At 44.8% G+C, this 26,716-nt stretch overlaps 1 protein-coding gene across 1 annotated transcript in view; it reads right to left on the reverse strand.

Moving 5' to 3' along the window:
• LOC119161858 (uncharacterized) overlaps nt 1-26,716 on the reverse strand; it is a 159,736-nt gene that overhangs the window by 13,247 nt on the left and 119,773 nt on the right. Inside the window, exon 2 of the mRNA XM_075880334.1 lies at nt 19,955-20,167. Coding sequence (XP_075736449.1) covers nt 19,955-20,119 — 165 coding nt within the window. The 5' untranslated portion in view covers nt 20,120-20,167. The remainder of the gene's footprint in view (nt 1-19,954; nt 20,168-26,716) is intronic.

Genomic DNA, 26,716 nt, shown 5'->3' on the forward strand with positions numbered 1-26,716 from the left:
TCCACACGGCCAACTCGCAGTGCATAGAAACTACAGCTGTGTGCACTGCACGTATCATCATCCAAGGTGAACTTTATGCCATTGAATTTTTTGTGCTGGCATCCTGCTCCCACGAAGTCATTCTTGGATGGGACTTTCTTTCGCGTCATCGGGCCATCATAGATTGCTCACGTGCAGATGTTGCCTTTACACCGCTGCCAACCTCTTGTTTGGTGGATTCTCTTTCTGAAGCTTACAAACTTGTCGTTGTTGCAGACACGGAAATAACACCGAGAACATCCACCCTTGTAGCCCTGACCTGTACGGCCGCTCCTGCCGGAACTGTTTTGTTCACTCCGTCTGACGTATTTACCCGCCGCCGTAACCTACACCTGTCCTTTGCCGTACTCACCGTGGAATCCGCTGCTACCACCATGCTCGTCGCGAACTCGTTATCGTCGCCAGTTACCTTACTTCGCGGAGAATGTTTGGGTAACATAAAAGACGTTGACCTCTTGCGCCCTCTAGAGTTCGCTGAACATGCACCTCACCTCCAGCTCAATGCTATGACGCCACCTGTGGCCACACTGCCCGCGCCAGACTCATTCCAGCCCTCTGTTGCCGCTGAGCTATCGCCAACACAAAGAAGCGAACTCTTGTCCCTTCTTCGAGAGTTCCGTTCTGCCTTCGATTGCGCTCAACCATCTTTGGGTCGCACAGCGAACATCACGCACCACATTGACACCGGTACTCATGCTCCCTTACGCCAACGACCATATCGAGTTTCAGCGGAAGAGCGCCGTATTATCAACTAACAAGTCGACGATATGCTCAAGCGTGGTGTCATCCAGCCATCGCAGAGCCCTTGGCCGTCCCCTATTGTACTTGTGCGCAAAAAAGATGGGTCTATCCAATTCTGTGTCGACTACCGCCGGCTCAATAAGATAACTCGGAACGATGTGTACTCGTTGCCACGCATCGACGACGCTCTCGATTGCTTGCAATGGGCAGAATATTTTTCCTCTTTAGATTTACGCTCAGGATATTGGCAAGTTCCAATGGCTGATCCTGACCGATCGAAGACTGCATTTGTAACACCTGATGGGCTGTATGAGTTTAACCTCATGCCGTTTGCACTCTGCAACGCCCCAGCTACCTTCGAACAGATGATGGACACCATCCTTCGCGGCTACAAGTGGAACACGTGCCTTTGCTACCTAGACGATATCGTCGTTTTTTTCTCGCGACTTTTCGACTCACCTTTTTCGTCTTCGTGCTATTCTCATGTGTCTCACCTCTGCTGGCCTTCAACTTAACATCAAGAAGTGCCATTTTGCCGCACGTCAGCTCACTATACTGGGTCACGCCGTCTGCAAAGAGGGTGTTCTCCCGGATCCGGCGAAACTCCGCGCCGTGGCCGACTATCCGAAGCCCAATTCCATCAAGACGCTTCGAAGTTTTATCGGCCTGTGCTCATACTTTCGTCGATTTGTGCGCAACTTCTCTTCCATCATCGCGCCTCTTACCAACCTGTTGACAACTTCCAAAGGCATTTCTGCTTGGTCAAAAGAGGGCGACGAATCCTTCACCGCGCTTCGGCGATTATTATCATCACCTCCAATACTACGTCATTTTGACCCTGATGAGCCTACGGAGGTCCACACCGACGCCAGTGGTGTCGGTCTTGGTGCTGTATTGGCTCAACGAAAACCAGGGTACCAAGAATACGTGGTCGCTTATGCGAGTCGAACCCTCAAGAAAGCCGAGTGTAATTATTCCGTCACGGAGAAAGAGTGCCTCGCAATTGTCTGGGCTTTGACGAAGTTCCGCCCATACCTTTATGGCCTCCCTTTCGAAGTCGTCATGGACCACCACGCTCTATGCTGGCTATCATCGCTCAAAGGCCCGTCGGGGCGCCTTGGTCGTTGGGCGCTTCGCCTACAGGAATACGACATTCGTGTTGTATACCGATCCGGCCGCAAGCACTCCGGCGCTGATGCGCTATCCCGCTCGCCGCTACCGGCTGACCCAACCTCCTCGTCACCTTCTTCAGCTGTCATAACACCAATCGACTTCAGGCATGGCATCGGAACAACGCAAAGATGTGTGGATTTCCCAACTCCTCGCCTTTCTGACTGATCCGTTAGCTAATTTGGTCTCAAGAACTATTCGCCGTCAAGCCACACATTTCGCTATTCGAGACGACCTACTCTATCGGCGGAATTACACGTCTGAAGGTCAGAGGTGGCTGTTAGTGATACCCAACCACATGCGCTCGGAAATCTGTACTGCTTTCCACAACGACCCGCAAAGCGCTCACGCTGGCGCTCTCAAAACGTACAACCGTGTACGTCAGCGGTACTACTGGCGTGGCATGTACACATTTGTCCGCAAGTACGTACGTGCTTGTACTGCATGCCAGCGACGTAAAGTCCCACCTCAACGCCCTGCCGGTACACTTCAGCCTCTGCCTTGTCCAGCGCGTCCGTTTGACCACGTCGGTATCGACTTATACGGACCACTTCCCACGTCGTCTTCTGGAAATAGGTGGATAATTGTCGGCATAGACCACCTCACGCATTACGCGGAGACGGCAGCACTACCCGCAGCAACCGCGAGGGGAGTTGCGTTTTTCATCTTGCGCAACTTTGTTCTTCGCCATGGTGCTTCCCGCGAACTTTTGAGCGACCGGGGGCGTGTTTTCTTGTCTGACGCCATTAAAGCATTGCTCACTCAGTGCAACATGGTTCATCGCATGACGACAGCATATCACCCGCAGACGAATGGCCTCACAGAGCGATTTAATCGCACTCTCGGTGATATGTTGACGATGTACACAGCTTCAGACCAGACTAATTGGGACACTGTCCTTCCATTCGTCACATATGCGTATAACACCGCTACGCACGCGACAACAGGGTTCTCCCCTTTCTTTCTGTTGTACGGACGTGAACCATCGTGCACGCTGGACACTATCCTCCCATACACGCCCGACTCCTCTGAGTACACTGCAATTTCTGATGTTGCCAGGTACGCAGAAAATTGCAGACGATTGGCCCGTTCTGTGACAACCGAGGACCAAGGCCACCAGAAGCTACGGCTTGACACCGACCGACATCTCTCTACTTTCACGACTGGTGCTCTCGTTTGGCTCTGGATTCCTCTGAGCACTCCTGGCCTTTCGTTGAAATTACTGACACGATACCACGGGCCCTACCGCATTCTCGCCCGTACGTCACCTGTCAATTATGAGATTGAGCCTTTGACACAGTCTCATGACTTACGCCGTCGTGGCCGAGAAATTGTGCATGTGAGTCGCCTGAAGCCGTATTACGACCCCGCTATAGTGACTACGCCTTAAGTCGCCAGGTTGGCTACGCTATTCACCGGGGGCCAATGTAGGGAACTATGCGAACGACGACGAAGCAGCATGAAACGGCAAGCCACAGCGTTGGTGCACGTGCGACCCGAGCTTGCGTTTGTTTTGTATTTTCGGCCTGTACGCGTTCCTCGCTCTTCTGGTGTTCCTCGGCCTTCCAGTAGGTCCGTACGTAAATAAACTGCGTGACAATATATATATATATATATATATATATATATATATATATATATATATATATAGGCCGGCATGGTGGTTGCGTGGCCGTAGCGTAGCATAGAGTCCAGTAGATCCTCCGTGAGTGGCCACAACAAGGTTTATTTCGACGTTTCGGCCTGGAGTCTGGCCTTCATCAGGATTAAGGTACAGTTTGTTAATGCTCAGCTTTATACATTCTCAAATCAGAGGGAAAGGAAAGAGGAAACAGACAGGAAAAAAGAGAAAAAGAAAAAAGAAGAAAGAAAAAAAAGAGAAAAAGAATATTAGGTGGACTCTCCTCGGGCGCCCCCCTTCCACTCTTCCACTTCCCCCTTCATCTCTCTCCCCTTTCTCCCCTTCACCTTTCTGATGTCAGTGGTCTGTGTATGCTTCCTTTCACTAACGCATTCTTCCCGACCAGACGGCGCCTCCTGGCACTGGCGGTTCGGTATGGGGCAAAAAAGAGCTTTTTTTAGCAAGTTCTAAGCCTTTAACTACTCGGAGCCCTGTCAACATTTCGTCGTAGGAAGAGTGGTACCGCGTATTGGGGCAGAGGCCGGTAAGCGGGCATTTTAGGAAGTTTTAAGCCTTTAACTACTCGGGGTCCCATCAACATTTCGTCGTAGAAAGAGGGGTGCCGCGTATTGCGGCAGAGGCTGGTAAGCGGGCGCAATGCGAATTCCTTGCCCGCTTCTGAATTACGCGTGGTGTGGAGGCCTCCCGGCTGTGCACAGTGTTGCTCTTGGGCATTTCATGCATGGCACAATTGATTGGGTAGTAAAATAAAACAGAAAACAGACGACAGCTGCACTTAGCAAAAGTAGTTACACTTGGAATTGTTTTGAGTTGTCCAGTGCCCTTCGCAGCTGCAGTGCCGTGAACTCAGTTACGATTTTCATTATTGCCGTTATTGTTTTTTAATGCTTTAATTGCTGTAAGTGTTCCAGGATTCTCATTTACTCCTCTATCGAGAGTGTTAAATCGGTGGATAAGGTATTACTCTCGTTGTTCACGTTCTCGATTTGATTTAAATCCCGTCTCTAAGAGCGTTACTGATAGTTTGTCGAATGCATGATCGGGAATATTGAGATGTTTTGAAAGAGGTAGACTTGGGGTTGATTTCGCATGGGCTCTGTGATTATTGAAGTGAATTCTGAATGGTGTTTCTGTTTGTCTGATGTACTGCATACCACACACGTTGCATTCGAGTAGGTATTCAACATTAGAGGAATCGCATGTTAGGTTTCCTCGTATGTTAAACGAAAACTTGGATTGTGTGCTGGTTGGTTTGTGTGTTTCTCGCATCACCTTACATACAAGACATCGTGGCTTTAAACAAGGTCGGCATGACTTATTGGGGGGTGATGTGTTAATTTGAGAGTGGACAAGTGTGTATTTGAGGTTACGTGGCCACCGGTAAACGACGCCTGGAGCGGATGGAAATGCGCGTTTCAGACGTTCACTTTGTTCCAGAATTTTGTAATGTCGTTTAAGGATTTTGTTTACATTGGGGAAGTTTGTGCTGTAAGTCAAGCAGAGGTTTGTTCGTTGTGGGTCTTCTTGCGGTGGTCGCTTCATAAGTAAGTCTTCACGCTTTAGTTTTCTCGCTTTTTGAACAGCGTCATTAATTACATGTGGGGGGTATTTTTGTTTCTCGAGCATAGGTTTTAGCCTCTGTGAGCTCGTGTCAAAGTCAGCGTCTCTAGAGCAGATTCGCCTAAACCGGTGAGCCTGGCTGTATGGAATACTGTTTTTACAGCGGCGTGGGTGATCGCTTTGGTAATGGAGGTATTGTTGTCGATCCGTTGGTTTGCGATATAGGGTTGTAGAGAGCTTCTCTTCTTCTATCGTTATGGTAACATCAATAATTTACGGTTACTTGCGAGTATGTGTGTGTGAAGTGTATGTTCGGATGTACAGCATTGTAAGTGTCGATAAAGCTGAGAAGTTCATCCTCACTGTGGGTCCAAATAAGAAAGATGTAGTCTATGTATCTTCTGTATAACATTGGTTTGAAGGAACTTTGTGCAAGAAATTCAGATTCTGGCTTTTCAGATTCAGATTCTACAGAGAAATTCATATTCTGCACAAAGTTTTTTGAAACCATTGTTATACAGAAGATACATAGACGCAGAAATACATAGACGCAGACGCAAGATGCAGAAATTCAGATTCTGCACAAAGTTCCTTGAAGAGGAGAAAGGGGAGAGAGATGAAGGGGGAAGTGGAAGGAAGAGTGGAAGGAGGGCGCCCGAGGGGAGTCCACCTGATAATCTTTTTCTCTTTTCGTCTTTTTTCTTTATTTTTTCTTTTTCTTTCTTTTTTCTGTCTTTTCCCTCTTTCCTTTCAGATTTTATAAAGCAGAGCACCAACAAACTGTACCTTTAATCCTGATGAAGGCCAGACTCTAGGCCGAAACGTCGAAATAAACCTCGTTGTGACCGCTCACGGAGGATCAACTGGACTATATATATATATATATATATATATATATATATATAGATATAGATATATATATATAATAATAATGAGATATAACAGACAGTAATGTCAAGGAATGTACAGGGAAAGTTATTGCAAATAACCTGCTCTCGGCTGGTTATTTTTTCATCCACTTTTCTTTCTTCTTATTTACATTCCATTGGTTCTAATAACTTCCCCTGTACATTCCTTGGCATTACTGTCTGTTAGATCTCATTATTATTGTGTCGAAAACACGGAAAAACGAGCCCTTAGGTATACATCTCTTTCCCTTATTTATATATATATATATATATATATATATATATACCTACTAAGTCATGCCATAGAGAACTCTAGGAAGGCATCACGCTACCTATCGATTTGGCGCAAGAGATTTTATTCACGGTTCAAATGGCCATCAGGACTAGCATACTCTTGGATAATTTTCTAGGGTCATTTAACGCAAGAGTGTAAGACCAGACCTTACGTCAGCAATATAGAACAGGGCTCCCTGTTGGACTGCTCAGAATCAGTATAACAAACTGCAATTCACGTTCACAACCACGACATTGATGAACTTCGCAATAGAAAGGATCAGCGCAAGCTGTCAGCGCGCGGCGTGAGCGATGGTCCTCATGGAAGACTCTTTTCCGCAATACTTTTTTGCAGACTAGTTGGTTCATACTTGAAAAATTGAATTGCTGCACAAACTTGAAGAAAAAACAAGAGAGACAGGAAAGAGCGCAGACTATCAACTGTTTATTGTCGTTTTTGGAAGCCAATATATACGCATGTATTTTCGTGTTTTTTCTTAGTTTGTGCAGCAATTCAATTTTTCAAGTATGAACCAACTAGTCTGCAAAAAAGTATTGCTTCAACATATTTCTAGTTCTGCGGACTCTTTCCTACGTCACCTGAAGAAGCCACAAGCTGCTAAGGCTTGCGTGAACCTTGTCGCACAGTCCATCTGCATGTCTCAATATCTGTCCTACTGCTCAAAGAAGAAATACGTTCCAATTGAAGTGAGAGTACTTTTCGGTGCTCTGGAGCCATCCTGGGGCCACGCCAAGAGAGTTTGTAAGCTGATGAAGTCTGAAGCTGGGAGACGTAAGGATTCCTGCAAATGTGGAGCAAGTCCTCAAAAAGGGTCCCAAATGCAGTTTCCAACCCCGTTCAACGCGTCCTGAATTGTTGTCTCACGTGCATCGATTTGGCCAACGTGTACAAGAGCAGGACCAGCAGAGGGCTATCGGGGATGGAATAGACTGCCTGGTGAAAACCGTGAGTGATCAGCGGGTTCCTAGGCCTCCTCTAAGATTCGTCGTCAAGGCACTCAAAGAAAGGAATTTGATGGTTCTAACCTCAGACAAAGAGGGAGGATTCGTGGTTCTTCCTGAACGGATGTACGAGGACAAGGCACTAGATGCAGTGTGCAAAAACTTCAAAGAGGTGCATTTCTGTCCAAAGAAACGGAAGACCATGATACAAAAACTGTTGAAAGAAATGAACCTTAATGCGCTCTGCAGAGAAGTGGTAAAAACAAGCAATGTGACGCTACAGTCATTTTTCACCTGCAAGACGCACAAGTGTGACTACCCGCTTCGCCTCATTGTGTCCGAGAAGGGCAGCTGGCAAAGGGTAGTGTCACGGTACCTACAAGGCATACTTGGTTCTCTTAACAGCGGTGACCCTTTCTTGGTGCGAAGTTCTTTGGAAATCGTTTCTACTTTGAAGGAAAGCTTACCAGTGGCATCCACAGCTTTTTCTATTGATGTGGAAGATCTTTTTTACTCAATTCCACATGGAGCGTTTTTTTATGCTGTCAGGAGTGCAATCGAAGAATTCGGTGAAGTCAATTTCCAAAACAAGCATGGTATCTTCGTGAGTAACTTTTTGGAACTTTTAAGATTCTACCTAGGGTCCACTGCAATCGGCCACCAGGAGGGTACCTACGTCCAAAAAACGGGAATTTCTATTGGATCAGCAGTCGCACCTGTTCTCAGTGACAAATTCTTGGCAGCCTTCGACCAACGCCTGAAGGATGATCTGTCCCATTTGGATGTCGTTCGCACCTTCAGGTATGTGGACGACTACCTTATCGTGCTTGGGAAGGTCCCATGTGAACGGGTTCAAACTGTTGTGAAAGGTGTCCTTGAGGTTTTCAACAGACACTCCAGTGGCCTGAAGTTCACGCACGAAATGCCGGTTGAAAATGTGATCCAGTTTTTGACCTAAGGCTGAAGTTTGCCAAGGAGCACGTCTGCTTCAAATACAATCCGCGATCGAAGAAAGGCTTATTGCCTTTTGATAGCGCGCACTCGAAGTTGATTAAGAGGGGCATTGTGTTGTCAGCTTGTGCGGAAGCCCTCGACAAGTCTTGCCCTCATCTGATGTTTGAAAGCTTCGAGAATCAGGTAGCTCGTCTGGGTGCGGCTGGATACCCAGCACAGTTTTTAGCTAGCGCTTGTGAAAGCCTTCTTAAAAAATACAAGGGCATGGGTCCAAGCGTCGAAGGAAGGGAGAGGAGGCCTATTCATGTGATGCCTTACTTACATAGTGTTTCCCATAATGTAAAAAAGGTGGCTAATAGGTATGGTGTGGATGTACTGTTTTCAGCGCCTACAAAGTTACGTCAGATCTGCTCGTTGATGACTAAACAGAGGAAGGCAAAATGCACAAAAAAGCATGTGAACGTGTTCATTGGGTGTGTTTTTGCTGTTGCATATCTGATCCCTTTGTCGTGTGGGAGGGTGTACATAGGGCAGACGGGGCGTTGCCTCAACGAACGCTTGCGTTAGCACAGTCTGGCCGTAAAAGGAAAAAATGGAGGTCATTTAGATTTCCATTGTAGGAAATGCGGTTGCACCCCCCGGTTCGAGAATGCGTCAGTCATGGCTAAGGCACGTGATAAGACCGAAAGAGAAATAATAGAAGCGTACTTTATCAGGCAATATAATGACAAGTGCATAAGCATGCCTTCAATTTCGCTTTCGGACAGGGAAATGGTTTTCCTACATGGTCATGTGTAATGATGTCGCTAACGCCTCGCATTGTGTTCTCTTCCATTCCTCTTCTTTTGTTTTGTTCATTAGTGTTCATGTTTTATTTCCCATGTGACGCTACGTAATGTTTTGTAAGGTTTTATGTTAGTATAGTTTTTGACTCTCTCGGCGTACTGCTTCTTCGTGTTTCTCAATTAGGGCTGCTTGGAGGGAATATAAAAATGTTAATTTATTGTTTTATTTGGCGCTAAGTGCTATTTTTAGGGTTTTTAAACAAAAATGTCTAGAGTACGTTTTCATTTTTTCATGCCTTTGTTGATGCTTGGTGCAATAAATAATAAAAGATAAATAAAAAAGATGAGCGCACACCTTGGGATTACGCAGTTTAGATTGTGGTGGGTATCACTTTTGTATTTTGCCATTTTTCACTTTTGTCATTGTGGTGGCAGTCAATTTTGATTTGATTTGTTTTCGGTCGGCTTTGTATGCGGCGCCTTTGGTTTTGTGCGCATCATGGAAGCGCAGCATAGCATGCGTATATATTGGCTTCCAAAAACGACAATAAACAGTTGGTAGTCTGCGCTCTTTCCTGTCTCTCTTGTTTTTTCTTCAAGTTTGTGCAGCAATTCAATCTTTTCCGCAATCGGCTCTCTTTGCATCAATAATTGTGTGGAAATGTCACGCTGTAGTTTACGCGGAGGAAAGGGGAGATTCGACGCAAATAGTACGCACGCAGGTCGATGGGACCGCGGCGTATCTGCCACTCGAAAACGAAAAGTTAAAAGAACAACGCCATGGTACAGAGAAGACGGCTTTGCAAACAGCGATCAATGCTGAAGCCCGTATGGTCTTGTTTTTGCTCGGTCTAAGCACACAAAATATGCTCGAGGTAACGCTGTAGTGCAAAGTAAGAGAGAGACTCCCCCGCCCACACACAGACCCCACAAGATGAGCGTATAGATAGATAGGCCGTTTATGATCGCGCGCAAGTATATAGCGAAGCAGCCATGACTGGAGAAAAGACAAAGGAGTGATGGGCGTGTGTACAATCAAGAGAGACTAAAACTACAGGAGAAAAAACAGAAGCAGCAGCGCAATGCGAGCTTTGATCGACTGAAATTGACGCTTCTGGCGAGTTTCCAGCGGGGAAAGCTTATACACGTGAAACAATGAGAAAAAAGCACTGCCACTAAGTTATGACAGAGAGAGAGAGAAAGAAAGGCGAGAAGCGATTTAAAAAAGACGTTTTAATTACCGGTCCCTTGACAGAGGGCCTTGTTTGTTTACATATGTCGCTAAACAGCTCCTCGTTTAATTAGCCTCAGAACTGCGGCACCGCCTCCACTTTGTAGTTTGCTCTTATTTCTCGCCCTTCTTCTCCTCTCTCGTTTTGTTCAAGCGCTTAACGCGCGTGGGTGATTCGGGACGTCGTTTAATGCGGGAGCACTTGGCTGCCTCGAGCCGCCACACATTCAAAATGTGTACTGCTTTCAGTTCCGTTCGTTAAGACTTTTTTTCTTGCTATATTTTTTGCGCTAATGCCTGGTTTGTACGGTTCTGCGTGGTATGAGGACGACGTGTACTTTGTGCGAACTTTGATAAGGCACCTTAAGAAAAAATGTGAAAAAATTGTTTGGGTGGGGGTCGTGTAACTGCGAAGAGGAGAGTGGTGAAGTACTTATTAGTGATGATAAACCAAATAAACGCGACAAAACAGCCTAAATCAAAACGAGCGTTGTGGCCTGGTTCGCAATACACAAAATTGTTGCTCTGCAGCAGCAATAACTGTAAATTCGTCGGTTTCTCCGATCTCGATTTCCTTTTATTGCGTTGTTCGTTACTTTATAGTTTGACGCGTGTTCAAATGGGTGTATGGGGTATGGGGTGGATGCTTTCTGCTAGGTTGCCTTTTAGACACTTGAGAGACATTTGGCTTTTGCACTTTATACCGCCAAATAAATATCCTGAGCATTAGCAGAAACAACAAAAGTGAAGCAGCTTGAGCCTCACGTTGTTCAGATGCTTGATTCTCAATAGAGTGTGGCAACGAATCCTTGGTATATACAGACTTAGTATATTTGTCTTTTTTTTAGATTGGTCAACTCCTTCAAGTACTGGACTCCCTTTATTGACTGAAAATGCAAAAACCTGCGCACCTTTATTTTTGAGTGTATGCGTTAACTTCAATACTTTTAATTACTAAATAATAAATAAAGCGAATTGTGGTTCTTTAGTGTTAGCACGCGTACCAGCATTGTAAGTACCATCACTTACTTGACAAAGTCACCACCTTATACACATGAACTAGTGTACCAGTCGTGAATGTCGCACATATAAAATTCCCCTTTTCTGTACTAATGTGATATCACTTAGGCCAAAAATATTTCATAAACTTTTCACGTACCCATTCTATTGTGTACTTTCATTAATACCACCGTCTCTTTTGCAAAAAAAAAAACACCATGCCAAGTCAAGAGAGTAACTACTTTGGCTCGAATGTGTTTGCGTAAGGCCGCGAGCATGGTTACTAATTTCGACGAGAGGATAGCAGAAGACTACATTAAAACACGCTTACCAATTAGAAGACATAATTCAACATATTTCATTTTGAGAAGGCTTGGTGTCAACCTGCAGGGTGAAGGCTAAGAAACAAGGGGACCGCTTTCTACGCATACATGAAATCTATAAAATGCGTGTCTGGCTGAACAACGGTCATAGAGCTAATGTAAACACTACAGCGTTTCAAGACAAGCAATGAAGTCCTCCCAATCAGCTCGCGAGGGGCCACTTGACCCCCCTAGAGATACAGCGAGACATTTAGTCGAGCTGGCTCCTGTCGGCTCCTAACTCGACTGGTTCAAGTCGAGCCGAGCTCGTGTAAGTGAAGCCAAACTGCACAGTTCTGTGCTATCATTTATAAAGCGCGGCGCATTTTGTTAACTTGCGCCCACGACAATTGAGAGCATTTTTTTTTTCCAACGGTTCTTTTCGTAAGGTTGCAGTGAAATGGACGTGCGTCTGTCCCACATGCCGATTTATTAATTTTTTTTCTTATTCATTTGTGGAGATCGTAATAATCATCATCAGCAGCAGCAGCCTGACTACGCCCACTCCAGGGCAAAGGCCTCTCCCATTATCCGCCAATCAACCCGGTATTGCGCTTTCCACAGCCACGTTATAGCCGCAAACTTTTTAATCTCATCGGCCCCCCTAACTCTCTGTCTCCCCTTTGTGCGTTTGCTTTCCCTGGTAATTCAGTCAGTTACCCTTAACGAGCACCGGTTATCCTGCCTACGTGCTACGTGTCCGGTGAATGTCCATTTGTTTTTCTTGATTTCAACTACGATGTTCTTAACCCCGCTTTGTTCCCTAACCCACTCTGCTCTCTCCTTGTTCCTTCCCAATACACCTATCATTTTTTTCTATCGCTCGGTGCGTCGTCCTCAATTTAAGCTGAACCCTCTTTGTAACCCTCCAGGTTTCTGCTACGAAGGTAAGTACTGGCCCGATGCAACTGTCGTATAAATTCCTCTTGAGGAATAGTGGCAATCTACCAGTCATGATTTGAGAGTGCTTGCCGAAGAGGATCTACCCTATTGTTATTCTTCTAGTTACTTCAATATCGTGGTTCGGCTCGCGGTTATTACCTGTCCTAAGTAGACATATTCTTTAAACACTTCCAGCGTCTTTCCACGTATCACAAAGTGCTGTTTCCTGCCGAGATTGTGGCACAGCACTTTAGTTTTGTGTATATTATTTTCAGACCTACTTTTCTGCTTTCTGTGTACAGTTCAGTAATCATGAACTGTTATTCGTCCCCTGAGTCACTCATCAAGGCAATGTCATCAGCTAATCACAGGTTACTAAGGTACTCTCCAATAATTGTTGTCTCTAACTCTTTTCAGTCTAGGGCCCTGAATACCTCCTGTAACCACGTGATGAGAGAGATTGTGTCTCCCTGCCTCACGCCCTTCATTATTGGGATTCTTTCGCTTTCTTTATGGAGATATATGGTGGCTGCGGATTCTGTGTAGATTTCTTCCAGTATGCTTATGTAGGGTTCTACCATGCCCTGATTCCGTAGTGCCTGCATTACTGCTGATGTTTTGAATGAGTCAAATGCCTTGTCGTAGTCTTTAAAAGCTGTGTATAGGGGTTGGTTGTATTCAGCGCATTTTTCTATTACCTGATTGATAGTATGAATATGGTCTATTGTGGAGTAGCTGGTACCAAATCATACTTGTTCCTTTGGCTGATTGAACACTAATATCTTCTTAATTCTATTAGCTATTATTTTAGTAAATAGCTTGTAGAGAATGGAGAGTAAGCTGATCAGCCTGTACTTTTTCAAGTCTTTGACTTCTCATTTACTAAGAATTAAGATGATGTTGGCGTTTTTTTAAGATTCTGGTACCCTTCCCGCCAAGATACACTTTGTATTTAGGTGGCTAATTTTTCTAACACAATTTCTCCGCCATCTTTCACGAGTTTCGTTCTTACTTCATCCTGGGCAGCGACTTTGCCTTTCTTCATTCCTTCGAGGGCTTTCCTTACTTCCCCTGTCTTTACTGGTAGGATGTCGAATTCTCTTGGACTATTATACTTTCTCCCAATACCATCCTGGTTCTTTTGACTTCTGTACAGCTCTCTGTAGAAATCATTCGCCATCTCGACTATCTTATTTACATTGGCTATGACATTGCCTTTCTTGTTTTTCAATGCATACATCCGATTTGCGTCTATGCTCAAGTCTGCCTTCGCAGCTTTAGGTTTCTGCCACTTTTTATAGCCTGCTCAATTCTTTCTATGTTATACCTCCTGATGTCGGCTACCTTCTGTCTAATAATTAACTTAGAAAGCTCCACTAGCTCTATTTTGTTGGTTGCATTTGAGGCTTTCATCGTTTGTCGTCTCTTAATCAGATTTTTGTCTCCTGAGATAGTTTGCCAGTTTTCCATCTAGTGACTGAACCTGCCACTCCAATTGCACACTCTTTGATGGTACTAGCAATGTTATCCGTCATTGTGCCAACGCTAACGTTAGTTATCTCATTTAGTGCCTCGAATCAATTCTGAAGCAAAACTCTGAATTTCTGTATTCTTTCTCTCACTGCCAGTCTATGAATAGGCTTCTTGCGTAACAGTTTTTATCTTAGTTTTTTTTAACCTAGGCGTATACGAGCTTTCACCATTCTATGGTCACCGCATTTATTCTTGCCAACTGCTTCTACATCCTGTACAATGTCTGAGTGTGCACACAGAATGAAGTCAATCTCATTTTTAGTTTTGCCATAGGGACTTCACCACGTCCACTTACGGTTAGCCCGTTTTCTAAAGAAGGTATTTATAATTCGTAAATCATTGCGTACTGCGAACTCTACTGATAACTCTCCTCTGCTATTTCTAGAGGCGAGGCCATACACCCCCACTGCATGGCCGCCAGCCTGTTTCTTGCCTACTTTGGCATTAAAGTCGACCATAAGAATAGTATACTGTGTCTTTACTTTATAAATGGCTGACTCTATGTCTTCATGAAAGCGTTCAAACAAATGGTCATCATGACTCAATGTAAGTGTGCAGGCCTGTACCACCTTCATCTTGTACCTTTTGCTAAACTTAATTATGATACTTGTCACCTTCTCACTAATGCTATTGTATTTTTCTATATTGCCGCCAATATTCCTGCGTATGAGAAACACCACTCCTAGTTCTTTTCTGCCAACTAATTCATGGTAGCATAGGACGTGTCCATTCTTCAGCATTGTATAAGCCTAACGTGTCCTCCTAATTTTGCTAAGCCCTATTACATCCCGTTTAACACCCTCTAATTCCTCGAATAGTCTCATTAGATAGCGTTCTAGTGTTGAAAGTAGCTTTGTTCAGATTCCAATGGCGGCCTGTCCATAGAGTTTTTTATTTACTACCCGAAAACGTTAGCAAAATAGCATACAGCTTTAAAGGTAGCGCCTGTCTATTCTTTAACAGCTAGAAACTTTTCGCGTTTAATTTTCATGCACTGCAACCGCCCACGACGTATACGCTCAACGTAGGAATCGCATGAAAGTAGCCCATTAGCTGCTAAATTGATGCGCGCAACCCGTCATTTTACAGAAAACATCAAAGTAGGAGTGCGACCACTCGAAAGCAGTTGACCTCCGACATTGCGGACACTTTGAAACCCGCAATGTCAATATCGAGCGGGACAGGAAGCAGTTAGGAGAAAACAAACGCGTGAAAATGAGGGTCATCCGAGCACTAAGCTGGACCATGTGTACTGAATTATGTGGGTTGTGTGTATCATATCATAAGGATAAAGGCAAAGTTGGGCACAGGTAAGCGCGAGAGACTTTTGCTTTTGTCCGGAATCGTATGAATCGTAGCAAGCAACATAATAACTATACATTAGCCAGCGTGAATAAGTGAAATCTTCTTCCTTCTTACCCTTCAACAACAAGCTTCGGTTAAAAAAGAGCGCCAAGGAAGTGTCTTAACAATATGAAGCAGTAGCTTGCACCAAATGAGAAATTGCAGTAATACAGTTTTGAAAATACCCCAGCAATACAACACCGAAAGCATAAACCGGCTGACTCACAGGACTTGACTTTGCGAAACTGCAGGTTTGAGAGACGCCGCATGGCGGAGAGCTGGGACATAACTCCTTGATGAAAGTTAATCGCCTTGCAGTACATGCGCAAGAGAGACGCAATATTGGAGGTCTCCGGAAATTTTGACCACCTGGGGTTCTTTAACGTGCACCCAAATCTGAGCACACGGGCCTACAATATTTCCGCCTCCATCGAAAATGCAGCCGCCGCAGCCGGGATGATGAAGTGGTCGAGGCAGGAGGAACAGAGTCTTGGAGAGGGTTTATTTACATTGCATACAAGGTGAGCTCTCGTACATGACGAGCTTTTTTTTACAAGGCGAGATTTCGAATCTGGTGTTCCTCTACATGGCGCTCGTTCGAATGAGACGGGTGGCTCATTATAAAGGGTATGTGCTCCCCAGATCCCTAGATCAAGGAACACGCGCAGATAGTACTGTCCAATCACGGATCACACACAACTGGTGAGGAGGACGAGCATGCACAGCCCACGTGAACGTCCAATATTCAGGCGTGACTCTGCTGTACAAGGTGGCATCAGCGGGGCTCCTCCTTGTCATGTGTGTGCTGCTGGTCGAGGGGTCACGAGCTCATAACTGCATACTTCAAATGGTCCACTGAATTGCTCGCTTAATTAGCGGGGTGGTTTGTGGCGTCCGCCGTGGTCTCTTCCAAGGAAGATGCTGTATTTGTTGTCCTCTCTCGAACAGCTTACGGCGTCGTGGCAACACGACGTCTCATCCTCTGGCTGGGAGGGACAATTCCTGGTGGTCATAGGCAGCCAGCCTGTTGGCTACTTGTTTCAAGATCCAAGGAGCGCCACTCCCTCTTCAGCTGCAGCGCCAGTCACAACAGTCTAAATTCCCTGAAATTTGGCTTTTCTTGACATGTTTCACGCCTAATCTCAAACTGAATGATGATCTGAGCTTCAAACAATTCCCTTGGGGCCCTTTCGCGATCCTACGCCTAGTCCTGAGCCTGGCGTCTTGACTGATAACGTCACGGCACTTAACAGGGACATTAGTGCGCTTGGCATCAGTGGTCTGTACCACGTTACGTTTACGCCGACGCCTTGTTTCTCTTGGAATGACTAGGAATGCTGGAAGCTTCGACAAACTTACTCACAAGTGTGCTGTTTTCGACAGGCTTTGCCAACACTCCATGCGGCTCAACCAACTCATATTTGTGCTCATCGTTAGGTGCTGCTCCGAAGGAGATGAGACCAAGCAAAGATTTCGGCGTCAGAATTTTCTTGAAGTTCCTTTCTTTACGACGCACTTCGCATTTGATCTAAATCTCTGCAGTGGACTGACCTTCAACCTTATCTTATTGAGCTTTGTCCCGACCGCAGCTTTGACATTGACTATGGCATCTTGAGAGCTGTGGTGTTTAGCCACTTTCACGCGCTTGGCGTTATTCGACTTTGCCCTACAATTTCAACGGCGACTGTTCCAAAGAGAACTGATCGCCGTGCTCAGAGCACTGACATTCAAACTCGCAAGCAGGCTGCTTACGCTTTGTGGAGTCAAAGCTCCAGATTGGTTACCTAGCTTTTTTTCGGGCCCATTGCCACCTGTCTCGGCCTGTGCGAGAACCGAAGTCCCGATGCCTTTAAAGCTAACCATCTCGCCTGAAGGTTTCACTTCAGTATTTAAGGGTCTCTCATCTTCCAAGATAGAACTTCTTTCCAAGCCTTCATAGTCGGCCTCATGCTCACTACGACGTGCTTCAACATCTTGTGCTTTTCACCTCCCATTTTTCTCTAGCGCTTTTCGGCGAGCTTCGTCTTGAAGCGCTACGCGACGAGTCTCCATCATTTTATTGTGCGCCTCATCCTCTCTCTCTTTTCGGTGGGCGTGGACTTCTAGCGCTTTACCACGTGCTTAAGCACTGATGCTGTCACTCCGACTTCCACCAGGACTTAAAATGAAAAAAAAATTTTATCATAGCATATCTTGCATAACTAAAATCTTCTGCTTCCTCGGTGGATAAGCAATGCAAAATGTGTGCTATCTTTCACGGCAACAAGGTGACAAGCTTCTCTAGCCAGATGTTGCAGCTAACACCAACATTACAGCAGACAACTTCAAAATCACCAAGAAAATACGCGATATTCTCGCTTGTCTCAAAGTTGTGGAGCTGGCCTTTCGCTTGCTGCCACTTAAGTGCTTGAATTTTACAATCAAGCGCTCTCATTTTGATAGCATGCTCTCTCTTTTTGTGGCTCTCCGGGGCCTCCCATGTTTCACGCCTTTAAGCTTTGAGCTCTTCAGGACGTTTCTCGGCATCTCGCTTTTCAGCCTTCTGCTTTTGCTTACGAATGAGCTACCAAAACTCGTCAGCTTCCTCGGACGTCCAATTTTTTGCCCACATTACCTCAAGAATCGTTTCCCTTGTTTTAGTTGACCCGGCGGGAATCCCCATGGCTCCGAAAAATTCAAGGAGGTCCTGCACAAGTTGCTGCTCCATCGCAATCTCGTCCCTCGTGATGCTCTACTACTGATGTTCACCTTAATTCAAAACAAATACCATGGTTTAAAGTAGGTGAATATTAAACCATACCAAACAAAACACACAAAAAAACTCGCCTAACATCTGCCTGTGCTAGAGAAGTCTGACGAAATGAACCGTAAGCGTTGGGCACTCATCCAACCAATGTAGCCGATGGTGGTTCAACTCGTGGCTGCCGTCGAACAGTGTCGTGGGTGTCCTCGGGCCTGCAGGAATCCCCTCCAACACCGAGTCATTGAGATCGGGGTGGCGGGTTCAGCAGCAGTTAAACGTTGGGGGCAGGGGTAGCGTATTCCAGCGTATCCAAACGCTGATATCGTCAGGGTGGTCGTCATCAGGCTTCCAGAGATATGTTAGAGCTTTTTAGCCATTGAGATCGGGTTATCGTGTCCCAGAGCAGGAAAACATTGAGGACAGGAGTAGTGTATCCCGAAACTGCCAACCACTATTACAATTTACGGTTTCTTGCGATGGCCAAAAGTGGCGAGCAATCGACAGACTTCGCTGAAGCCTTTGCCCAGAGAAGGGAAAGGGATGTAATCGTTGTGAAAACAGCAACAGGTAGGAACGTTCGCTGTAGCAGGTTATAGCTGGTACAAAACCCGCCAGCACGACAAAGTTGGCTGGGGCAAAAATTCTTCAAACAAGGGGCTGGCATGGCCTTAAATGATGCTTTTGGCCTTTTCACAGTGCTCAGCAGAGGAGACGCAGCCTTACCCGGAACTGCACGGCGGCTCGGTGGAGGAGGCGACGCTTTTCCCGAAACTTCACGGCCGTTTGCGTGGACTGTGGCACTGGAAGGGGGAAGAGCTTGCCGAAAATGCCTCGTTCTCGTTGGAAGAAGCATTCCAAAATGAGGACCAAGCCTGTGGAATAAGACCCGTTAACCCGCTTGCCTTCTCTTGGAATCTAGTCAATTACCTGTATTGAGCAGCGGTTATCCTGCCTACGTGCTACGTGCCTGGCTCATGTCCATTTCTTCTTGATTTCAACTATGATAGTTTTATCTCCGGTTTGTTCCCTGACCCACTCTGCTCTCTTGTCTTTTAAGTTTACAACAATCAATTTCTTTTCCACCACTCACTTCGTCGTACTCAATTTGAGCTGAGCCCTCTTTGTAAGCCGCCAGGTTTCTGCTCCCTACGTACGTACCAGCAAGATAAAGCTGTTATATACATTCCTCTTGGGGGTTAGTGGTAGATTACCATTCATGATTTGAGAATGCTTGCCGATAGTGATCCGGCCCGCCCCTATTCTTCTACTTATTTCACTTCCATGGCTCGGCTCTGCGGTTATATACTTGTCTTAAGTAGACACATTCCTTTACAACTTCCAGCGTCTCTCCATATATTGCATGGCGGTTTTTTCTGCCATGACTGTTGCTCATTACTTTAGAGTAGGCTTTGGACCTAACAGGGGTAAGAATATTTTATTCGAAATCGCGAAAAAAACAGACTTCGGCAGAAGATTAAAATGTACACAGGTATAATGTAGCAGCAGAAAGCACAAGACCAAGTTGATTGGCGTATCATCTGGGAAGCTTTTGCTCTGCAGTGGGCGTAGTAAATCTGTTCATGATGATGAACGCCCCTTTGTGCCCTCAGCTACTGCGCTCTCTTCTTGTCCCTTGAGGTTCGCCTACCAGTTTCCCTTCCATTGCTCACTGCGATGTCCCCGATATGCTTTGAACATTTCATGTAAGCTTCCAAGGTGCTTCTCCACACATAAGTATCGGTAAAGTGCAACTGTTACATGCTTTCTTCTTTAGCAAAGTATGAAAGTACATGAATTCTTATACGATGAAAATAAATTTATATACCTTGACGGCGGCATTGGCCGGTGCGGGTGCTTCGTCGAGACAGCGCCAGGCAAGCGCCGCGAGTGGGTCGACGCCTGCGAGGCCCAGTGGTGGCACAGGTCCGAGCGAGTCTCCTGGGCTGAGCGGCTCGGCGGCCACCAGCGACAGGCGGCGGTCGGCGGCCATGGCCGGCACGCGCCTGCCGCCTCCACCCACTCGCTGGTCGTGCACGGCCTGCGCATCAGAAGGAAATGAATCATGAAGGTGCGCCACGCATGGGCGAAGCTCAATTCTCGCGATGACTAGGACATATTTAGAGCAGTAAATGCAAATACTTCTAGCTTTCATGAACAGAAAGCGTAGGGAAGTCATGCTTAGCACATACCTGTGCACGAGTTCACAATAAAACTGAGAAAATGATAGATCCTTGGAATGCAGGAATTCGCTGGAGCAAACGTTTCGACAAGTGGTCTTCTCTTCTTGAACGCAGCAACAGAAGACAACACCACTTGTGGAAACCTTCTTTTCAATAAAATTTCATCTCTACAAGCTTCCATCCAGGGGCAAAGCCAGGGGGTGGCCCAACGGGTACGTGCCCCCCTCCCCACCAAATGTTTTCTCACCTTGCATAGAGAGCGAAAAATGGCCAGTCCAAGAAGGTGTCTCTACCAAAATCAAGGTGATGCTTCCCCCCTCCCCCCAAAAAATTTCTGGCTACGCGCCTGCTTCCATCCTTCACTGCGCCGTATACCTTATTCCATTCTACCTTAGAGGTGAAAATGCTATACGAGGCGAGGAGGCACAGCGTAATACGACCGTATACTAGAGGTGTAGTATTGCTATGATGAAATTTTAGCATTGAGCGACCACGATCTCAGCAGCAAGAGCGTGCACAGACAATAAGGACATTGTGCTTTAGCCGACGTTGAAGTCATAGTGCTAGTGGTATGTGACTGAAAGCGGGGCTGCTGCACTTGGCTGCACTTCCAACGATCGCATACGTATGCGTACACCGGAGTCCAATCTAATCAATTAAAACGGAAAGCGGAGTTTCATTATGCTATAAGATGAAAATTGTGAACACAGACATTTCGACGCATTGCCTAAACGGCTAGTGGTCGGTCCAATACAAACAAAAGGTATACAAATCAGCAGTCTTGTAAAAAATAGTGAAATACATAGGTGATTTGTAATATAAATATTTAGAGAAGCACACAGAAAAACTACGAACGCAAATGCTACGAACACACCAACTACAGGTAAGAATTTTTTTAGGAATGAGAAAAAAACTGGAAACATTCTTGGTTATATAGACGAAGTATCGTTTGCAGGTAATGTCAAAACTTCCCGAGACTTTTACCTAAAGAAGCAAATAGTTCCTCAGCTAAGCACCCAAAAATTGGATCACACTTTCACCGTACGCATTCGTACATAAACAAAACTTTAACCTTACCGATGCTGGTGAGCCATGGGTTCAACGGCGCAAATGTAAGAAAAGGTATGAGGCAGACGCGTTTTTATGTTTACTGTTACATTTACTGAACGAAAATTTTGTTGTTACGTACGTCCATAAACGGCAGTCCATGCAAGGTCTATACAGACGAAGTCAAGACCACTTCCTACTGCTGCAGACGCTTAATTGGGGCAACTCGCTTTTTTGATGGTCAGTTGAACAAACTTATCACTTCTTCATTTATTGCGCTGCATATGCAGAACGGTAATGTGCGTCTCACCTCAAAATGGTGATGATATTCAAAAGGCAATCTCTTGCTGTGAGTGCAGTTGAACGTGGTCAAAAAGAAAGCCTTTCTTCTTTTTGCGTTCTGTGCAAGTGCCTCATGCCACAGGTTTGGCACATTTACTGAAAAGTTGGAGAGAAATACTTTTGCATGCGTATTAAGGCTGTTGTTTCTGCCCGAAAGCAGAAACAAAATCATTTTCTGGTAATTCTGTCAAGACTTTCCTATCAATTATACACACTGTCACAATCATAGGCATATTTGTAGTAGCCAAGTCACGCATCCACGCTAGAAGATAAGTGGTCATATATACGTCTGCTTTTATTTAAGCCAAACTGCTAGAGTACGGTGTGAGAGCATTCAAAAAAAGCTTGTTGATACAGTGCTCACTGGCTTAGAATGTGAAACAAGTTGCAACAGCTTGTCTGACAACCTCTACGCTAAAAGAAAAACGTATATTCATTGCGGTTCTTGAATTGCTATATATATCTCGCTTAGTGAGGCAAGTTAATATTAATCCCTGCGGTACCTTTAGTGACGAAGTTGTTTAGTGTCGCATCACCCTTGGCAGCAATAGCTCCTAGTATAGCCTAGTTTGTCACCTCCTCTTGTGTGCTCATAGTTTTCTTGAACGAGTTTGCAGAAGGTGGTTATCGCAGTACCATCTCTCTGAACCTCATAGTTGGTCATAAATATTTTGTTCGGTGATGAGCAGCGACAAATCTGGAAAACTGCCTAAGCAGCGTGCCTTTGATGGTTCTTTTTTGGTCTTTGACCATGGCTCATACCCTCTACCAGTAATAGGGTCAAGTAGAAGAATAATTTTTCTAGGAAGTTCTGAAGGCGTATGAGGCTAAATAGTGGGCATCATGACGATGATGACCTTCTAATATGACATGTGTCCACAGAAATCGTGCAAGGATTTAGGTTAGGCGCTACAAAAACTAACGTTGTTTGAAATAACATTGTACAGAAGAAACTTCTAAACTATAAAACAAGCCGACTATGTATTTGAAAGTATGCAATAGACAGAATTATTCAATTATAAGAGTTGCGAAACTGCAATTTGAAAACCGGACGCGCAATTCACCGATTTTGCAGGAATCAGCAGACTGCACGCCATCTGTGAGTGCAACACAAAACCAAAGTATTGCGCTAATTAGTGGGGAGGCTGATCAACATGTGGTGCGGCAATCTGCACCCTTCGACATCTGGGAGAATGGGCTGTTCAAATTTCGATACAAGGAGCCTATGGGGAGTATCGCAACTCGTATGACTGAATTGAACTCCGCATTATATGTGCATATATATATATATATATATATATATATATATATATATATATATATATATATACATATATATATATAGGTGACAACTTCTGGAACATCGACAAGAAATATGAATACAAAGAAGACACGCGTCGACAAACAAATTTTATCTTTGCGTTTCGCCGGTGGCACTAGCCTGCCGCAGTCGTTCAAATGATAAATGATATATATATATATATATATATATATATATATATATATATATATATATATATATATATATATATATATATATATATATATATATATATATATGTGTGTGTGTGTGTGTGTGTGGCAGTTGTGGCCTGGCTCATCGCGTCATACGTCACAAGATTCCCCCTCCCCCCGAAAGAAGGCATGGATTACGAACAAGAAGTGGTAAACAAAGAGAGATTGAAAAGACACAAATGTCAAAATTTATAATTGGTTCTATGCTTCAGGGGAGTTCCAAACACTTTCAAAGACTTCAGGAAATAGTGCAGTAGTTCGGTTTACGCAGGAGTTATGGTGGGTGAGGCTGACTGTGGCGTTCTGGAGAAGATAACTGTGTCCTGCACAACTGCACTCACCATGACACGGCTTCAGTAGCTGCGAAGAACCAACGAGGCTGGACGTCCTTGTAGAATTTGAAGGTCGGACGTCGTAAGCGCCTAGTTTTCTGTCGTGGGCGCTGTATTCTTTGTCGTGGCTGATACAAAAGCATTGCTTCCAGCTTGCGTTTGCGACAACCGAAGATGATGATACAATGTCTGTGTACCTGCATTTTGCAAATGGTTGCGTTCAGTCTCTTACGTGCTTTTCTGTGGCGGTATCTCCATCGGTCGGATTGTACATGAAGCCTTGATATCTAGTACAGAAGACTTCCATGACGTTTCCTTCTACGAATATAGCTCAGATGTTGACTTGGTCTTTCCTTTAGTTGGTGTCGTTTGTGACGACCATCCTAAAGTCACAAATCTGCTTGTGCTCTCATTTTAGTTCGTCGTTGTACTTGATGTAACTGCCGTAGTTTTCGGAGTTCTTTGAGTTCTTGATGACATTGCTGATGTTTTGGAATCTGACGAGGTACTACTCTTTTAGTAACACGAGCCTGCTTTTTCTTGATAGTTGATGTGACTAGTAGATAGTAGGTAGTCGTTGGGTTGTCGTGATTTTCGAAAGAAAATGAAGGTAATGCACTAGAATAGACAGGAAGGCATTTGGAGGCTCTTGCAACGCCGTTCTTAATAGGCGCTTCTTGTACAGGGCAGTGCTTGAGAGTTTATTTTTCCGCGCCTACTGTGTTCGTAGGACTCTCGGGTGGCTGGGAACTCGACGGCGACAGTGACAAATGCTTGATTGGGTCGGATTTTGCTTGGGATTGTTTCTCTGTCTGCGCAATCTTGGAGCTTGGCTGTTCCCATGCATGAATATGGACGGTAGACCCTGGGCTTGGCTGAGTACCTTCGGAGCTCCTCAGGTTCATACCAACCTTAGCGAGCATGTTAGGCGTGAGGTGGGCGTTGTGAGTAACTGAAGAGCCAAGTGACGGAAAACCTGGTGGTGGGCCAAGTGTACGATGCGGAGAGTACAGTGCAGTGGATGGTTGGGTAGCACGAGTCCGATAGTGCAGTAGTGATATAGAGGTCAATTTTCGTGCCGTAGCAAAACACGGTGGCAGATTAACTCTTCGCGGAACTGGATCTTGATGTCTTTCAGTGACCGGAAGTTTGAATTGGTCTAGTCGGATTGGGAATGGTCATCTCGATTTGGCTGTATTAGTGCTTGAAGACTGCTGGTGGTTGTGACAACTGAGATCGATCGCCTTCAGATCATGGGTTGTAAGTGAATCTTCATCGTAATCTTTAAATGATCATTTCTTCTTTGATTTTTCGCCACGATTTGTCGTTTTCGACTATGTGGGTGAGGTAAAATTTGAATGAACTTGCAGATAGCACATTTGAACAGGAAATCGTATTTACTAACGTTTCGGCCGTGGCACGGCCTTCGTCAGAGTAAGTAGGGATGATACAATGCAGCCGCTTTTATAGGCTCACGTGATGAACTCTCGATATAGCAGCTAGGACAATCAAAGTAAAAAAATGGTAATCTGTCAGAACCTTGTGTTGACATGACTGACATGCGACGGGTGCATGAATATACAAGTTTCAAATTTCCTTGCGCATTGACACGCGGGGAACAGTATGGTTGGAAGGACTATATATATATATATATATATATATATATATATATATATATATATATATATATATATATATATATATATATATATATATATATATATATATATATATATATATATATATATATATATATATATATACACAGGCTGGAGCCCTGAGCAACCTCTTGATGTAATTTTAGTGTTAGTGTTGCCTGTCTTCAACTTTGAAACAGTTTGGCATTGGGTCGGTTAGATGTGTGGATCACTAAAACCTGAATTCTCAAATTTTTCAACCTCACTACTCAATCTATGATTGCTGTATTTTTCTGAGGTGAACCCCAGGAGATCAGTGTTCGAGAACATGGTCTACGTCACAAAGACCAAAAGTGACGTACCTATTCAGAAGGCTTAGGCTGTGTGTAGTATGTTGCCCGTAAAGTAAATAGCTTGTAAGTGCTTTAAAAAACAAAAAATAAAGAAAGACAGAAAAAAAGAAACAAACAAAATTAAACAGAAAGAAAGGAAAAATGGAATAAAGAGAAAAAGGAAGAAAGAAACAACAACGTTGTCGAAATAGCATCAGAACTGGGAGCAGCCTTTCATTCACACCACTGTGCTTAAAGGAACCTTGACACCAAATTTGGAAACTCCAAATGCTTTTGTTGTTTGATAGTCCTGCATGCGGGGCCACCTCTTAGCAATGTTTAAGGACGAGCATTGCCTAGAAGATATTTCAATTAGTTTTTAAATTAAGGGTACGTGCTCCTCCGAGAATTCAGGTATAATCGACATGTTCTATGGTTTCACGTAGACCAGGGATCCCCTTGTGACGTTTTAGAGGTCAAGAACATTGGCGGGGCACACACGATTCCCGAGTGGCATCCTGTGAGGACTATTGTTCGTCACCACTTTCGCTCTGTTGTAGGGCTACCTTCAAAGTGGTTTGGACTGCTTACGTGAGGAATGTTTTTCTCTTTTCTGAGGGGGGCACCCTCAAATCTCTCAAATCGTTTCCATATTCTACCCATCCTGGGTCCCCTTATTTGAAAACAGCGTGTTTCAGTGTCTGCGAAGCTTGAGCGCACGCAATCTCAGGCGCTGCCCCACTGTGGGGCACTAGTTTATTATATTTAGGCTGGCGTTTCGAACTGACGCAACAATTTTCTGAATTAACGCCACTTTGATTATTTATACGATGCGTTAGATTGTTTACGAAATGATTTCGGCATTACCAGACGAAAAGCTACAAAATACAGTGAAAATTTTGCAATCAAAGCTTTCACTCTCAGGGGTCCTTTGATCACTATGAAAGCCAGTTTTTTTTTCGTGCAGTTTGTGAACATTTCCTGACTGGGCATATTTTGCTTTTTTTCCTTTTGGGTTCTTCTTGCGCAGGCAGAGTACGTGTACCCTGTCTCGGTGTATACAAGAGGACGAGGGGAAGCGATAGGAGAAGGGGTTAGACAGGTCGCGAGCATTATAGCAGTGGGCGTGGGCAAGATATGGAAAAAGAGCGCAGTGACCGAGACAAGATAAAAAATAGTGACAAAGGGCGATTGTGTGGGTA

This window comes from Rhipicephalus microplus, chromosome X (genome assembly GCF_043290135.1).
Source record: "Rhipicephalus microplus isolate Deutch F79 chromosome X, USDA_Rmic, whole genome shotgun sequence".
NCBI classification, from domain to species: domain Eukaryota; kingdom Metazoa; phylum Arthropoda; class Arachnida; order Ixodida; family Ixodidae; genus Rhipicephalus; species Rhipicephalus microplus.